The 18,050-nt window shown below is 41.0% G+C and overlaps 1 protein-coding gene across 1 annotated transcript; it reads left to right on the top strand.

The window, feature by feature from the left end:
- The first annotated feature begins 191 nt into the window (after positions 1-191).
- Positions 192-17,257, top strand: dnase1 (deoxyribonuclease I). Its single transcript, XM_079253563.1, has 9 exons — positions 192-298; positions 6,810-6,948; positions 9,265-9,353; positions 11,207-11,287; positions 14,345-14,460; positions 14,541-14,653; positions 14,735-14,889; positions 14,964-15,057; positions 16,789-17,257. The coding sequence occupies exons 2-9, from the start codon at positions 6,811-6,813 to the stop codon at positions 16,840-16,842; spliced, it is 840 nt and encodes a 279-aa protein (XP_079109689.1). The 5' UTR covers positions 192-298; position 6,810; the 3' UTR covers positions 16,843-17,257.
- The last annotated feature ends 793 nt before the right edge of the window (positions 17,258-18,050 follow it).

Raw genomic sequence — 18,050 nt, 5'->3', positions numbered from 1 at the left:
AAACTGCATGTATTAAACATGTCCCGTCGGGCTCTGCAGGGTTAAAAACGTTCGTATGGAAACTTCTGGTTTTTCTCCCCGTGGTGGGAAAAACGACGAGAGCTGAACAGCTGAGAAAAACCAAAACTACGTCCTGTCCTCGCTCCTCCCAGCATGCTGTGGTCACACCAGCAAATAAACAAAGACCTGAACAGGATATCAGCGTCTCAGCTCAGGGTCTGCATTAAAGCCTCTGGGAAGCAGCACAAACAAGGCTCTGTGTTTACAACAAGCTTCCTTTCTCTCCTCGTCAAAGCAGGTAGGCTGCACAGCTCACACTCCTCTTCACAGCTACACACCTTCATTATTATTATTATATAATCCTGGAATAAAACATGAACCTGTTTAGGTCCTGGAAACGTCACACTGTTCACACCAATTCATCTAAAACCTTCATTTCACCTTCATTGACAGGTTATTTAGTCACACACCAGACTGTTTCCACTCGTCAAACTGTCGTCTCGGAGTCGCTTCATGCCATAACGGCTCCAATAAAACTGTAACCAGACATGATAATCAGCTGGATTAATATTTAACCCCCACTTCCAACTTACATGTGGCATCTGCATGGAGCTGCATGAAACCAGAGACAGAAGAGGCAAAAAGGAAAATAATTAATGAGTAATTCTGTCAAGTTTAACTTTTAGTTTTTATATTTTTACAGACAGAATGTTTTCCACTTCGTTTCTTTATTCAACGTCTGTGTTTTCAGAACATTTGGCTGAAATTCTTCCAGTTTTTTGAACATCTGTCCACAGAGACTCTGTCTCTCTGAAATGCTCCCAGTCACATGACTCTCCTGCTGCCAATTAAAACATTTTCTTTATAACAGCAGAATAATTGTCTGCTTGAAGAGTTGAATAAACTTTTTTCTTTTTAATTTCAACCAACAAAGAAACAAACCAATAAATAAAAAGTTCTATTTCACCGCAGACGGTTCGTGTGGAACCTCATCTCTTTGTTGTTGTTTTTACATCTCAGGCCTGTAAAAGAACGAGGCCTTCACACGTTTTCTTATGAAACCTTTTTGCGTGTTCTCCGTTGGAAACGGACCAGGAATGCAGGCTGGTCCGGTCCCATCTTCACCTGTAATGTGCACAGAATGTGGCTGTGTATTGTGTTGCTGAAAAATGCACAAACATTCCTGTAAAACATGCAGTTTGCATGCAGCATGATTAAACTTTTCTGTGTCGGAACAAGATCTGCTCAGGGCCCAGTGCCTGCCGATGGCGTCACACCGTGCAAGAATCTAATAAGATGCTCGTGGTGCTTAATTTATAATTAGATAGTTTTGCTTTTATTTAGATTTTCATTAGTAAACTAAACACGTTTTCCCCGGACCAAAAGAGCTCTTTTCAATCTGACAACTTGACAATACAAACTGCACGGTGGCGTGGTGGTCAGCACCGTGGCCTCACAACAAGAAAGTCACTGGTTTGATCCTTGACTGGGGAGAGGTTTGGACAGCAGCCTTTCTGTGTGGAGTTTATATGTTCTCCCCATGTATGTGTGGGTTCTCCCTGGGTACTCTGGCTTCCTCCCACTGTCCAAAGACGTTGTCATGTCTTTCCTCCCTGATCTGCTGGCACCCACCAGTGGAAACTCCATCCTCCTGTGGCTTCCCAACTGCCTCTGCTGTTTCTCATCAGTTTCATTCAGTTCACCTGGTTTTCATGTCTCACAACCGACTTAAACTCTCTCCAATCTCTTCCCTTCTGCCAGATTATCAGCAGATTCATGTCTAGTTGGTTTCCAGCGCTCTACGGATCGTCTCCAGTTGCCGACCTACTGCTTAACGTCCCAGGATTACCCACCTTGCCTTGTCCACGACGGACACCTCTAGTTTCTTGGATTTTCTGGTCACAGACCCTTGCTTTGTCTTTGAATCCCCGAGTCTTGTCTTTAGTCCTGGATAAGTACTTTGCCATAATCTTTACCTCCTGCCTCCATCCTGACCCTGTCTCTGAAGCCTGGACTCTAACAGCTGCTCTTTCACCTGGATTGATCCTCTGCTCAGTTTCATCTCACACTCCTTATTCACCAATAAACTGGTTATTTGTTTACAGCTACTTGTGTGTGGCTGAACTTCCGGATCCTCACAGGAATTCATTAGTCATGCATGTTAGGTTAACTGGTTTCTCTGAATTGCCCATAGGAGTGAGTGTGAGTGGTTGTTTGTCTCTGGGTGGCCCTGCAATGGACTGATGAGCTGTCCAGGGCGTACCCTGCCCTTCGTCCTAAGACTGCTGGGATAGGCTCCAGCTTCCCTGCGACCCTTCATTGGGCTAAATGGTTTGGAAAGTGAATGAATGTCAATACATTATAAACATGTTTAAACCACCAAGTGGAGCCTGACCTCGCAGTGATACACTTGTCCATGCACTGCAACGAGCAAATCAACGTTATTTTGGGATTTATGTGTAGTAACTGGTTAAACTGTAAATAAATATTGCACTTATGAACTAAGGAGTCGCTAACGTAAACATTAAGTCACATTGATATTAATTATTGTGTTATTTTTAGATTCCTTTCAGATTTCGGTCTTTCTGCTCTCTGGAGTTTTAGAAGTGATGTTCAGGCTGTGGTAAGTCCTGTTTAATCGATGATGATGGATTTCTTTCTGAACATTCTCCGTAGATCCTACGAAAAAGAACTACAATGTCACGTCGATGAGAAATTCCTTCTGTAAGTTTTACGGACCAATCACAACAGCGTCGCCAACGCCCAGCCAATCACAGACTGCGACATCATCAGCAGGCACATCATGAGCAGATCTGGTACCTTCACCATCACAGAAGTAGAAACAAGCTTCGATGCAAGCCTGTACCGGCACAGAGACTGGTTCTGGTCTTGTTACTGACACGGGTCTAGATCAGGGCTTTTCAGTGTGTCTCTGCTCCAACACACCTGGGTCAAATGAAGGAGTCATTGTGCAGAACCTCTGGCTGAAGGAGCCATTTCATTAGTCAGGTGTGTGGAAGCAGGGAAATACTGAAAACCTGCAGGACTGCAGCCCTCGCAGGACCATGTTGAGTAGCCCTGATCTGGACGGTCCAACCCGTCTCTGGTTCAGAGCCACAGGTCCGATTCCTGATTGTAGAAGTTGACGTCACCTCTGGAGCAGAGCTTCTGTTCATCGCATAGTACAGTTTTAAGTAATGGTATGAAAATAACTTTGTACTGAAGTGCAGATAAAGGCACCAACACGCCCAAAACTGGCTTCTATTAAAGTTGTACAATCCAGGTACCATAAAGTAGAAGTCCTGGCATGTTTTTGGATCTACCTGCTCATTTAGGACAGGTGTTTTCACCAACAGGTTCTTCTACCTGCAGAGGAGCTGAAATTATTAAATTCAGCTGGTTTAGTGATCGGTTGGAGCCGCTGTTGGACAGGACTTCTACTTTATGACACCTGGACTACACCTACACACCTCTTTGGATTTTCAGTAAGGCGTGAATAATAACCATCGACTGTATATAAGAGATGGACGGAGGTTAACAAGCTAAAGCTAAGTCACGTTGTTAACCAGCTAAAAACCGCGGTTGTTCTACGTTCTTCTTACTTGAAGCGGGAGATCGGTACCTGTCAATCAAAAGGACACGCCCCTAAATATGCCGAACTTCGAGATGAAATTACTTTAAAACGGGCAAGTTAGAAAAAAATTCCCTCCCCCCACAGTTGTCATGAAGGTAAATCTGACCTATTAAACCTAAAATGGATTTTTGAACCAGGCTGTAAACATGTTTATTACTGCTGTAAACATGTTTATTTCTGCTGTGAAGTTGGTCTTTTTAACATGGGAGTCTATGGGGATTTGTTCTGTTTTCCAACCCCTAGTGGATGAAGGGGGAACTGCAGTTTTATGCACTTCCACATAGGCTTCACTTTTTACTGGCGAAGGTTGCCGCTTGGTAATAACTTGGTTGTTTACTGCTAATGGATGGTGCAGACCCAGTTGCAGCCTTATGAGACAAACTGGTGCAGGTGTAAGATTTAATCAAAGTAGCAAGACCAAGGTGGAAACAAGGAAGGGACTTGACAGGACGTAAGATAAAATGGAAATGAACCGGCAGTGGGAAATGAAACCACAGGGTAGATAAACACACTGGTCCTAACAGGTGAAACACAGGAACAAATACAAGCAGGTGCCTTAATGACCAGGAAGCAGAAAGCAAAACTGGATCCAGGAGGGAAAACTAGAGTTCATATGCTGCGGAGTGTCCTGCGTAGTCTGCACATGCTAAAGATGTTTACCTTCAGGGAAACGAGATGGCTTATATGTTGCCTAGCAACTGCACGAATAAATTCAACTACACTGCAAAAAACTGAAATCTAAGCATGATTAAAAATCTTAAATTAAGTACACATATGCTTATTTTTTTTAAGGTAAGATAATTCTTAGTTTTTATGCCAGAGAATTCCTCTTGTTTTAAGAGTATTTTTACTTGTTTTGGGAAGTCTTGACAAGCCAAATTTTCATGTTCTGTTGGCAGATAATTTATCTTATTTTAAGCAACATAATTTTAACAATAAATAACATTTAATTTAATAACATAAAACCTTTTTTTTTTTCTTGTTTTTTTAAGGCTGAGTTTTTGCAGTGTACTGCCTGTTTAAAGTAATGGTAAAATAATTAATGCCCATAAATTAATAATAATAATTTCTTCCTCTATTATCACTGAATCTAAGCTTGTCTCAGACTTGTTGCAGACTTGTAACACAAACACAAGCACATGCTAACAAATGTAAAGAAGTTCAAACGTCCAGGTTTGGCTTTCCGCAGTGAACTAAATGTCAGCTTACGTGGAAGAGTCGCAGTTTAATCTTTATCTGCATTTTCCTTCTTATCATGTGGTTGTAAAATGTTGTGGAGCTTTATTTAGACAAGCTGTTGGGAAGCAGTGATCATGCCACGTTTCCAGTGTGGCAGCTGCTCTGTCTGTCTGTCATTCCCACACTGAGACTCTTTATGGCATCCAGGTCTGGTGACACAGTTATGAACCATTCCTGCAGTCTTTAATCGACAACTCATGTTGCAAAGAAATGTAATAAAACACAATTTAAATATCATGAATCTACATTTTATTCAGAGTAGAACGCGTTAAAACTTTCCCCATTTGCACCACATGACGGAAAATATTTATTTATTTTTAATCTGATGGCAGCAACACTGGTGAAAGCTCTGGACCTTAGCAGACCAGTTCTCCTGGTCCACCATGCTGCTGTGATGATGCAGGATGTGGTCCAGCATGGTGGAACCTGCAAGATCTTCCCTGAAAGAGACGTTGTCTGGATGGGAGCAGATGTTTCAGCATTGATGGAGCTTCCCAGATGTGGAAGCTGCCCACGCCATCGGCACTAATGCAACCCCATCCCATCAGAGATGCAGGCTGATAACAAGCTGGATGCTCCCTCTCCTCTTTAGTCTGCAGGACACAACGTCCATGCTGTCCACAGAGAATTCCACATCTTCGTCCAGGTTTCCACTCAGAACATTTTAAATGAGCTCTGCTGGTTCTGGACCCTGTTCACATCTGGCTTCTTCTCTGCATGGTGGAGCTTTAAGCTGCTTTTGTGGATTTCAGGGTGAACTGTGACAGAGATTTCTAGAAGTCTCTGCACTGGTTTCCAGTAGAGAACCACGTCTGGTTTTACTGCAGTGCTGCCTGAGGAAACCCAGCTCACCATCATTCAGTTTCACCTTCAGCCTAGTCTCCTGCATACAGAGATTCCTTCTGTTCTTAGCATTTTCTGATGATGTTGTACACTATACATGGTGGGATCTTCAGTATTCACGTTACACTGAGGAACATTTTTTTCACAGTTTTCAGGGACAGTTTGTCTCAGAAAGTTAACCTCTGTTCATCTATTCATCTGAAAGACTCTGCCTCTCTGAAGTGCTCTTTTCTACACAGTCATCTTCCTGACCTGCTACCAGTTAACATATTTAACTAACAACTAACTTTTGTTTAATTGTGCTACTTATTTTCCAGTCATGAAATTAAAAAATGAGCTCATATTTCCCATGAAATAGAAACATTTCTCTTTTTCAACATCAGATTTGTTGTTTTTGTTCCAGTGGAGATAAAATATGAGCTGATGAGGTTTTTTTTTCCTTTCAACTTTGTTTCTGACCTTTTACACAGACTCTCAAAATATTTGGGGATGAGACTGCATATATTTCATGTGCATGATCAACATAATGCTTTATCACAAGCTAACGGACACGATAACTCATTCCAGGACTATTAGCATCAGTAATGTGACGGAACAATGTACATGAAGAGAAGTTCATTGAGCTGTATCTTGAAAAGTTCTCTTTTATTTCATTTATGATTCTGAAGCAGAAAACCCACTTCAACGCAGAACAAATCTGCAGAAGTTGTTCATCCCTTCATTATTCTTCCCCAAAGGCGTTTTTACTCTGCTCAGGCCTATACATACATACATATATATATATATATATATATATATATATATATATATATATATATATATATATATATATATATATATATATATATATATATATATATATATATATATGTATGTATATATATATAGGGTTCTGGCTGGGTCTACATCGGTGCAGGTTATGATCAAACTTCACCGTATTAACGTGCATCATCACACTGAAACAAAGATTAATGGATGAAAATGGAACACTTGCTAATCAAGTTCAATACAATATGAGAAAATCATGTGAATGTCTGTGTTTTACATGCTGAATATTCAGATTTTTGTGCTTAAATGAGCCTTCTGTGTCCAGGATGCGGTTGCTGGGCTCTCTGGGAAGCCTTCTGGCCCTGCTGCATCTATCGTCCTCTCTGCTGCTGGGAGCCTTCAACATCAAGTCATTTGGAGACAAAAAGGCCTCCAATGCAACTCTGATGGGCATCATCGGCACGGTCAGGAGCCCCTCCATGTTTTCGCTCTATCATTCATTTAACCAAATTAAATGATGGAGATTTAAATTCTCTTTTCCTGCTGAGATAAGCAGCAACTCACATCAGCAGCAGTGAAAACGAGGAACTCGTGTTTATTTTGGTCAAGTTTTACGCGTAAAATGTGATCATGGAAAACGTCGTGTGAACCGGTGCTTTCTGCACATATCTATATTTTACACAGAAAACACGGGATTTTCCTTTAAAAGGAGACTTAAATGTTGCTGTATTTTAGAAAAAAAAACTTAAAAATAATTTTTCCCGCTGGATGTCAGAACACATGTCAAAATGATATTTATAAGATGTGATCAAGTGTTTAACCCTTCAACTTTCACTGTAACAAAAAGGCCAGAGAAAAAGGTTTCTCTGTGTTTTTCTGTTTGTTTTGGACAAGAATACGCAGAATAAATGTTTCTTTGGTTTAGATGTCAAAAACTAGTTGACAACAATAATAATAATAATGATAATAATAATAATAATAATAATAATAATAATAATAATACAAAAATTATTTATTTTTTACATTTATTCTCTTTCTTTCTTTAATGGACGTAGAGTCTGAACAAAGAATGAAAGTGAATAATAATAATTACCATTATTATATTTATAATAACACCAATTTTAAAAAAAGAGAAAAGAATAATAATAATCATGTAACAACAGTGAAACAGTTGTGTTATAACAAACATCCAACTGGTTTGAGTTTGAAAATGATAATGATAATAATAATAACAATAATAATAATTATTATTACTATTATTATTATTATATTAACACCAAAAATATAAAATTGTTTATTTTTTTATTTTTTTTTATTTTCTTCTCTTTTTTTCTTTAATGGACCTAGAGTCTGAATAAAGAATGAAAGTGAATAATAATAATTACCATTATTATAATTATAATAACACCAATAATAAGAATAAGAATAAGAATAAGAATAACCACTATTATAATTATAATAATACCAATTTAAAAAAAAAAAAAAGAAAATACTAATAATAATCATGTAACAACAGTGAAATAGTTGTATTATAACAAATATCCAACTGGTTTGGGTTTTACTTACCCAAACCAGTTGGTAGAGGTGCTAAGGCAGGTTTTTTTCTTATTTATTTCCACTTTATTTTCTTTTTTGAAAAGTAATTTATCAAAGTCACTGAATTTTACCTCTACCAAATGGCAGACCAGGACCTTAATGGGTTAACCCTTGTGTTCTCCTCCAATTCCGTCCTTCTGGTGACCTTCGAGCCCAAATGTGTCCATGAACATAAATTGCTATGAAATCATCAATAATCAATATTTCTTCCCGCTTTTTTTTCCATCATAAATAACCAACATAACTTCTGGAGAACATCTTGCAGTACAAACAGTGCATTGTTTGGATGGGTGGAGTCAGCTGCAATGTGTCTGGGCCTCTTCTGGACTCGAGTGGTGGAGATGAGTCCAGATCTGGTAGATGATGTCCCACAATCCCCTGAGCTGTCCTCATCGCCCGGGTCAAGTTCCTCTTGTCCTGCGCTGTACAGCCATAACGCAGCCTCACACTGAGACTTAGGATGAGTTCTCTGGTGGTCCTGAAGGTTCAGAAGCAGCTGAGAAGACCCTAACCTGTGAGTCCCTTCCGCTTCAGCTTCCTGAGAAAGAAGACCAGTCGTTGGGTCTTCTTTACCAGGTGTGATTCGTTCACAGCCCAGGAGAGGTCAGAGGAAATCTGGAAACCTGGGAACTGACTGCTGTCCACACTGTGTGCAGAGAGGAGCGTGCTCAGGCTTCCCGGACCTCCTGTAATCTACTATAACCTCCGCTGTCTGGCTGGTACTAAGAACCAGATCTTTCTTGGAGCGCCATTTTGTGAGACCTTCTCTGAAGGGAGTCATGTCATCACTGGATAACTAAAACTTCACACCATGCTGGAAGGGTGGATGGCAGAGCAGTCCTGTTGGCGAGGATCGGTGGTGAAGGTGTTGACTTCCCCACCTCACTACCTGGGCCTGTTGGGGAGTAGTAAGTCACTCATCCAGACCAGGCCAGGTTGTGGCGCTTCAGGGCCAGCAGAGCTGTGTTAAAGACTGAGCTGAAGTCCACAACCAGCATCCTAACGTAGGTGTTGGGATGCTGCAGCCAAGTCGGGGCCATGTGAAGTCTTACTGAGACACATTTTGAGACACAAAAGGATCAGTAACATGATTATTTTCCAAAAAATGAAGATAAAAATGGACTTGGTGCCAACAGAATGCCAATCAAGATGTACCAATGTGTGTTTCTCGGTGTGTCTTGCAGATTGTCCACCGCTACGACATCATTCTGATCCAGGAGGTCAAAGACACCGATCTGTCCGCCACCAAAAGACTCATGGAGCATGTCAACAAGTTAGACTGACTACACACCTCGCATTACAGCAGCGGTTCTCAAACTGGGAGTCAGGAAGGGGAGAGGAGTTTAGAGGCTCTCACCAGATAATTATAAAACTATAAAGCCTAAATTTATTAAATAAATGTGGGATTGTTAGTAGAATTGACAAACAGAAACCCTAAAAGCAGAGGTAAATTAGCACCTTTATCTTTAACACATAATCAAAGTTAGGACACATTCATTAAATTGTCTCTGCGAGACAAGCTGATTTTAGGAAAGTAGGTCACAGCAACGAACCACCAAAAACCAGTTTATCCTCCTTATTTGAGAAAATTCTGATAGTTTTCCAGTCCAGATGGCTGAAAGATGACATGACATTAATTCATTTTCCTAACTACATAGTCCGATGAAGGGTGGTGGGGAAGCTGGAGCCTATCCCAGCAGACTTTGGGCAAAAGGCAGGGTACACCCTGGACAGCTTGCCAGTCCGTCGCAGGGCCACACAGAGACAAACAACCACTCTGAGGGGAAATTCAGAATAACCAATCAACCAAACATGCAAATGAGAAGGGAGAACATGCAAACTCTACTGTCCAAACCACACCCCAGCCAAAGACTGAACCAGTGACCTTCTTGCTGTGAGGGCTCAGTGCTAACCACTATGCCACCGTGCAGCCCATGACATGATATGTCACACACAAATGGCAACCTGCAGTGGTCAAAAGTGAAGTAAATGAGGAAGAAAAACTGCCGTTCCCTCTTCATCCACTAGGGGCTGCAAAACAGAGCAAATCCCCATAGACTCCCATGTTAGAAAGACCAACTTCACAGCAGAAATAAACATGTTTACAGCCTGGTTGAAAAATCCATTTTCAGTTTAATAGGTCAGGTTTACCTTCATGACAACTGTGGGGGGAGTGAATTTTTGTCTAATTCCTCCATTTAAAAGTTATTTAATATCAAAACTCGGCATATTTAGGGGCGTGTCCTTTTGATTGACAGGTTCCCGATTTCCCGCTTCAAGTAAGAAGAACGTAGAACAACCTAATCAGTCAATCACATGGCAACAGCTTAGTATTTAATAGTTGTGTAAGTCAAGACAGCTGGTTAAGTTTCAACTGAGCATCAGCCCATGTTTACAGCCTGATTCAAAAATCCATCTTAGGTTTAATAGGTCAGGTTTACCTGTGGTGGGAGTGAATTCTGTTTTCTAACTCAGCCACTTAAAAGATATTTAAACCTCAAAATTCAGAATATATAGGGGCGTGTCCTTTTGATTGACAGGTACCCAATATCCCGCTGCAAGAAGGGGGCCTTCTTCTTGCAGCAGGTATTTAACCACGGTTTTGTTAACCATGTTTTTTAGCCAGTTAACAGCGTGATTTAGTTTGAGCCCGCCTACCTCTGTTAGCTGGTTAGCTTCCATTAGTGCTGAGTTAGCTCAGTTAGCTTTTAGCTACACGTGGGATGGAGCTTGCTAGATGTCAATTATCCACCCCGATGCTCACGAACCCCCTCTCAGCTCCACTTCTTTGCCTATTTTAGTATTTTCCGGGAGAGACCACATGCATGCTCCTGCCAAGATGGTGATGGTAGGAACCCATCAAGCTTCAGCTCAACTCTTCAGGAACCTCACCGAGGCTCCGTCCATCTTTAGTATACAGTCTATGGTCACACATGAACCACTCAGTGGCTGCGTAGGGGTTTGGGGTCGCGAACATCAATTATGTTGATCAAAATGTTTGAGAACCACTGGCAAAGAGCACACACAGTAACACTGACTGCTGGTTATTAAAGTCAAATGAAATTTTTCGAACAGCTCACAAGGAGAGATGTCTGATAAACCTATTTTTGTTGTGTGTTTTCATAGAGATTCCCCTCAGTTCAGGTACATCGTCAGCGAGCCGCTGGGGCGCAGCACCTACAAGGAGAGATATCTCTTCCTCTACAGGTACATGTATGCAATCAGAAGCATTACAAAGGTAAAACGAACAGAGATTCAGACAAAAAGGACAGATTTAGTTGCAGCATTGCTTCATTTGACACAGTTTGAAGCATTCGTCCTTTCTCAGGGTCCCAGCACATCATTTCAATCAAGGACTTGATCCAAGTTCAGGCAAGCTAAGTGTATTGCATCAGATTTTCCCACAGACCAAATTATTCTGCTCAACAGTCTGCCCAAAATAATAAGAATCTAAATGAAAGAGCTCAACATCAGATAATACTCTGATAACATGTTAGGAAGACTGAATGTCAGTTTCACTGTGGGCCCAGTCACGCCACTCATACTCCAAAATGACACTTTTTTTCTATTTTCAACATCTTTTTCCCATTATTCACTTTGTCAAGTGGTTAAACTCTTTAATCCATTAATGCTATGCTGCCTTGTGGTCATGTAAATGTAACGGGTGTGAGCAAGTGGTAAACACTAAAATAAACGATTGAAACATAAATAGCGTTTAATCATTTATTTATAGAAACGAACACTCCATTTACTGCTTCAGACCGTCTGGCTCAGCATTAGTTTGCCCTTCCAACAACACACACCCCGAGGCAGATCACCCGCTAAGTACACAGCAAAATTAACACACCGGAGACATTCTGATTTGCACGGCAACCCACTACACATCAACAGTCCCTTAAATAAAATGCACAAAAGAGTCGGGATTGGACAAACCAGTGCTGAGCACCCCGGAGAATAAAATCTTTTAGGGGGAGCGACTAAGAAAAAAACACAAACAAACAAAAAGAAAAGTAGTTAGTTCGCTCTTACAATCACCACGAATTATGGCCTAAACACACAGCTGGAGCGGACTAACTTAAAACAAAACTAAACTAAATCAAACAAAAAGGACAGCAGGTAGCGGCGCATCACACTGTAAACAAAACAAAATATAAAATTACTATAAAACAAAAACATTTTAATTTTACTTCCTTTAAAAACCATAAAACACAGCGTACCTGCACCCTGGAATTCCCACACCCCGTTTCCTTCATCCAGCAGTTTGCCAGAGCCCAGCCCTGTTATACAAAGCTTGGTAAAATCATGTCCACACAATAGAAAATGTAACACACTAAAAACCCACAATATATTTACCCGATAACTGCTGAAGTCCAGCATTTTCCCCTGAAAGTCAATGTGGCCACTGATGCTCCTGGCTACCAAACAGGAAGCTGGCATAACTTGGCAGAATGCCACTTCCCCATTTATAGGGGACCTGCCCCAAAGACAGCGACACCCCGTGGTACCACTTACTTCATAAAGTATCTCCAGACTGTCACTTTAGTCCAATAAAACCATTATTTTATGATTTCAGCGTCATATGACCAAATCACCATTAGAATAATTCACAAAGTCCCTGCTGTGAATTCAGCCAAAGTTTTACATACAAACAGAGACAATTAGATGGTCGGTGGACCTGATCATTTAAAAAGATGGCGGTCTATTTGAAGGATCAGGTTGAACTGTAATTGCGGGTTTAACTTTGTAGAAATGTGCTTGCACAGAATGACTGCAAGATGTCCGGGTACAGAGGCTGCTGAACGAGCCCAGATCATCATCCCTCCACCACCGTGCTTAAAGTGGAACCATTATGTGTATTTCAGGCTAATTTATTTTTATTACTGAACCCAGAATGGTTGGGATTGATCGAGTTATTGTCACAAATCGTTTTATTTACTTCAGACCGACCCTCTCCGTAGGCTGTCAGATCAGCCTGTAGACAAAACGAGTGGATTGAGACTCTTCCACATTAAGCCCCGCCTCCCGCCACTGCACTACATCGGGAGCGCGCACCGCACCTGCTTTCGCCGTCATTGTAACGTCTCATAAACAGAAGGATTAGGCTAATATGAACTCAAAAAAAAACAAAATACAATGTCAACACATAGCATACAGCCCTACATGTTGGAACCTGAATCAGAGCCTGAAAACGAAGTGGAAAACAGCAACCCACAGCAACGAATGCAGCAGGATGTCTCTCTTTGGTAAACTCACCAGCCATCGTTGGAAATAACTTTATCCCACGTTTTCCACCCGCCTGATGTATTTGTACATGCCCTTGTTAACCAGTAGAAGGTAACCAATCACCGAACCTTATCCCCCTGGGACGTCACAAGGATTTCCAAGTAGAAAAAACTCTCTAAAACGACGCGTTTTTCGTTGTCATGGAAACCGAACGGAGAGAGTGCTGGAACTCAAACTCAAACTCAAACATGCGTTTAGGTGATAAAAAAACAGTGTTGTTCACATGTCTGATGAGGATTCAACACTGTAACACTGTAGAAAGCTCAGAAAACTCCAAATACCATCATAGCACCGCTTTAACAGTTGGTTTGAGGTGTTTGTGCTGATTTGCTTAGTTTGGTTCTCTGCAAACGTGCGGCTGTTGTACATTGTGTTAATAACAGATTAGATTTATGACACACTTTACAAGGCATGCAAAGCGCTTTACATTGGATTCAATATTCATTCATTCTTGATGTTGGTAAGCTTCATGAGTGGCCTCAGCTGTCCTGATGGAAACTTAGCAGCCAATGCCTGCTAGCGGCCTCTCTGACCACCACAGAAACATTCAGTTATGTTCATACACAAGCGATGCCGACACTACAGGCGTGAAGGGTGAAGTGTGTTGCCCAGAGATACAACAGATTGACTGGGGAAGCATGATTCAAACACCAACCTTCAGTCATCAGACAATCTATTCTACCTCCTGAGCCACTGCCGCTCCGAGGAGATTAAACAAACAACTCCACTTTGTTCTCATCTGTCCAGATATTGAGGAAATTTTGGGGCTTGTTAAGATGTTAAGGCTTGCCAATTCATAAACCTGTATTTTCTCTTTTATACCTTTATTTCACATAAATTGTACCTTATTTATTCAAATATCCAACAAATCTGCCCTCTTGTGAGCATGAAAAAGCCCTTTAATGTATTTTTAATGTGGTTTAAAAACTCAACAAAGTCACAAATAATCAAACAAGAGATGGTTTATTGTTTTCCCTCCAGAGAGCAGAAAGTGTCCGTGGCTAAAAACTACACCTACGATGACGGCTGTGAGCCCTGTGGGACAGACACCTTCAGCAGAGAGCCATTTGTAGTCATGTTCTCCTCCACTTACACTGGTAAGCACCCTGTCCGTATGAAACAAGTCAGATATATCCAGTCGTTTCTTATCAAACCGTCTTCTTTTTCCTCTTTACAGCTGTGAAGAACTTTGTTCTGATCCCCCAGCACACTTCTCCGGACTTCGCCGTGCAGGAGACGGACGCTCTGTATGATGTGGTGGCTGACGTTCGCACTCGCTGGAACACCAACGTGAATCATCTTTATCAGTCTTTACGAGAACTTGGAGGGAAAACAGGCGACTCTGGCTAAAGCAACCAGTTCTCTCTGCAGGACGTCGTGCTGTTGGGAGACTTCAACACAGGCTGCAATTATGTTGAAGGCGCCGAATGGGAACAGATCCGCCTCTTCACTGACAAGAGTTTCCACTGGCTGATCCCAGATAGTGCAGACACCACTGTGTCCCACACCAACTGTCCCTACGACAGGTAATCCCACACAGATAGCTGCAGACACACACACATACATGCAGATTGTTCCACCCACCCGACTCTTTTTTCAGGATTGTGGTCACAAACGACATGATGAAGAGCGTGGTGCAAGGCAGTGCAGAGGTTTACGACTTCATGGTGGATCTGAAGCTCAGCCACAATCTGGTAAAAACACAGCTTTTCCACTGAAACACAAAAAAATTCTGTGTTGATCTGAAACTTTTAATGAGGTTAAAATGATTAAAGCTGAAAAGAAAAGCTGGAAAGTTCTCTAAACTGCAACAAAACATTCAGTCAGCACGCTGCTGTTATGTTGGAGCCTTTTGTAATTTTAATTTCCCTCAGAAGGTAAATAATTTCAACCCTCTGATGCATTAATTATATAAAAAAAAAAAAAAAAAAAAAAAAAAAATCAGAGAAACAATTTTTTCACAAATAATATGCAGTACATTGATGTTTCTCCCTATAATTTAAATATTATTTGGCTTTCTTAAATTCATCTTCAGCTATTCTACAAAAATATCTATAAATTGATACCAACTTTATTTAAAGAATCAATCTCTTCTGTTCAAAAATAGCTTTTTTTTTCACATTTTTCCTGCGTACAATACTACAAAATATTATATATTACTGGATACATATAGTTTCTCAGTGTAACGTCCCAATTCTGCAAGGGGATGTGAGGCGTAACAAATGAGAACTGCAGACAGCTGTTAACATGAGAATTTCTGAAAATTTATTGTTACAAGTGGGAACAAAGAGGTGGTAATATTACAAGTGTTGGGCTAAGTGTAGCTGCATAAAGAAAGGACAGCTACGAAACAAAAGTCATCCAGTACAAAAAGAAAAGAAAACAAGGCGCACAATGTGTTAAACAGAAACTGGTCCACTGAACTAAAGCAAACAGAAAATGAAGCAGCTCCAATCCTCATTTGGTGACGGCACACAGGGATTTGAATACAAAATAAAACAATAATTAGGTGGATTGGCAGACAGCCGTAACACTCAGCCATACTGGTTCACCCCCACTCACAATAGCTCAATGTGGTGAGCTGTTACCTGTCTGTGTTTGAAAAGACAGAGCCTTTTCTGTATGGTACTTTTATACCCAAACATGGTACCCTCACTTGCAACCAATTTAATTTGCTTACTATTAAGAGAACAATTAAACTTTATTTGTATAGCGCCACTTCACAACAATGTTGTCCCAGGCCACTCCACATACACGAATCAACATACACATCAGTTCAAGCCAATTCATACATATCCTGTAATAGAAACCAACTGATTGCATCAAATCATGACTTCGATCCAATCCCCCATCCTGAGCTGCACGCGGCGACAGTGGGAAGGAAAAAACTCCCCTTTAACAGGAAGAAAACCTCCGGTAGAACCCGGCTCAGGGAGGGCAGCCATCTGCCTCCACTGGTTGGGGTGGAGACGACAGGAAAGACAGATCAACATGTACAACTGCACTTAATCAAGAAGACCTGCGGAAAAAAAAGAGAAATAAGTTAGAGACGGCAATATTGGCATATATTTAACAGAATAATACAGTAACAATGTTACTGAATGCTCTTTAACTTTCTGCCTTTATTCGACTCTATTCTTCCTTTTTGATCCAAGTAAAGCCTGTTGGCTCTTCAGTCGATGTTTACTTAGATTTTGTAAACATGAACTTCATCTATAAACACTGAAATTGATTCCCTTTGCACTATTTTTTATGAAATGAAGCCTGAAACTGTTTTTTAAATGGCATATTTAAGTTGCATGGTAGTGATCTTTCCAAACCCTTCTGGAAATGGGGTTTGCAAGAAGTTTTCTGTTTGTTGCTGGAAAGTGGAAGAGTCAGTGGAAACAAGCTGTAAAAATCAGACTGTTTGCTTTGTCTCACAGGCTTTGGCTGTCAGTGACCATTTCCCCGTGGAGGTGAAGCTGACCGCTGCCTGAATCACGACTCCTACGACATCAATAAATTACAAGACCAAAATAAACCTAATTATGCAAACCATCTTCAAAATATTTTTTGAAGTGTTCTTTGAAGTTATTTGCACTTAAAACCCACGTTTACATTAGTTTCACTTCCTTTTTAATTCCAAATAAAAAGTAAATCTGCTTTAAAGAGATGAAAAATGACCATGTAAACACCTGGACCCGAATGAAAATGACCATTACGGAGTAAAGTAAGTGGCTGGTTTATTATTTTAAATCCGAACTGATTAATTCCTCCATCATGGGAACATTAATTCTGGTCGTTATCATTACCTCGTCCCGTCCCGATGACGCACATATTCCACGCCATCTTATTCACTACACAGTGATCTCATGCTGTTGGTGATTCGGAAGCAACGCTGTTTTCTCCCTGCTAGCTGTCTCCACGGCAACCACAATGGACATTCAGATCAAATCAAAGTCATGTAAAAAAAAAAAAAAAACCTTGTATTGTATTTTATTTTTCCTGTGTTGCATATTTATTTAATAAAAAAGGTAGAACTTTAATGATTAGTGTTTTTTAACCTGATTTGATGTTCGTGTCACTTGAACCATTTTGAGCTCTTACCAGCAGTGCATTGTGGTCTATATTCACCGTCTAGTGACCATGGATGCTCACTACTTTGTAAGACGCATTGTAGGTAATATCGAGAGAACTACTTCTTTTTTTTTTTGTTGGTCTCTGGACATTGGGACATCCCTAGAAAATGGCGTGAGCACCATCCAGATCAGGGATTCCCAGGTTTGGTCCTGGAGAACCACCATCCTGCCACGTTTAGATCCATCTCTTGTCCAACAGGCCTGAATGACATAGTTTCTTCTGCATGTCATCCAGCTCTGCAGACACCTGGTAACTCAGGTGTGTTGGACAAGAGTTGGAGATCTCATGGACCGAATCCCTGATTCAGAGCATCGTTAGGAGACCGCTTGGTATTTTATCTTCCTTCTCCTCCTCCTCAGCTCTGGCAAAGAGCAAAACAGGCGCCAGTTAAAGAGATAAAGAGAAGATTGCATGGGTCACACTTTGAAAAAACCAGCTTCACTCATCCAAGTCCTGATGTGGAATCGCCAGTGGAAGAAAAAGCGAGACCCAGGAACATATGGAGAAGGGTCTCGAGGCCGACACCAAGCAGATCCGTCACACCTGGGAAGAAGCGCCCAGGACG

This window comes from Telmatherina bonti, assembly GCF_933228915.1.
Source record: "Telmatherina bonti genome assembly, chromosome: 14".
NCBI lineage: Eukaryota > Metazoa > Chordata > Actinopteri > Atheriniformes > Telmatherinidae > Telmatherina > Telmatherina bonti.
The sequence above is the reverse complement of the archived record's forward strand: the minus strand, read 5'-3'. Positions and strand labels throughout refer to the sequence as shown.

Excerpts from the sequence above, each read along its gene's own strand:
- dnase1 (XM_079253563.1), top strand. The coding sequence starts at position 6,811 with ATGCGGTTGCTGGGCTCTCTGGGAAGCCTTCTGGCCCTGCTGCATCTA. Across the intron at positions 9,354-11,206 it reads CTCATGGAGCATGTCAACAA|AGATTCCCCTCAGTTCAGGT; the intron begins GTTAGACTGACT and ends GTGTTTTCATAG. Across the intron at positions 14,461-14,540 it reads GTTCTCCTCCACTTACACTG|CTGTGAAGAACTTTGTTCTG; the intron begins GTAAGCACCCTG and ends TCCTCTTTACAG.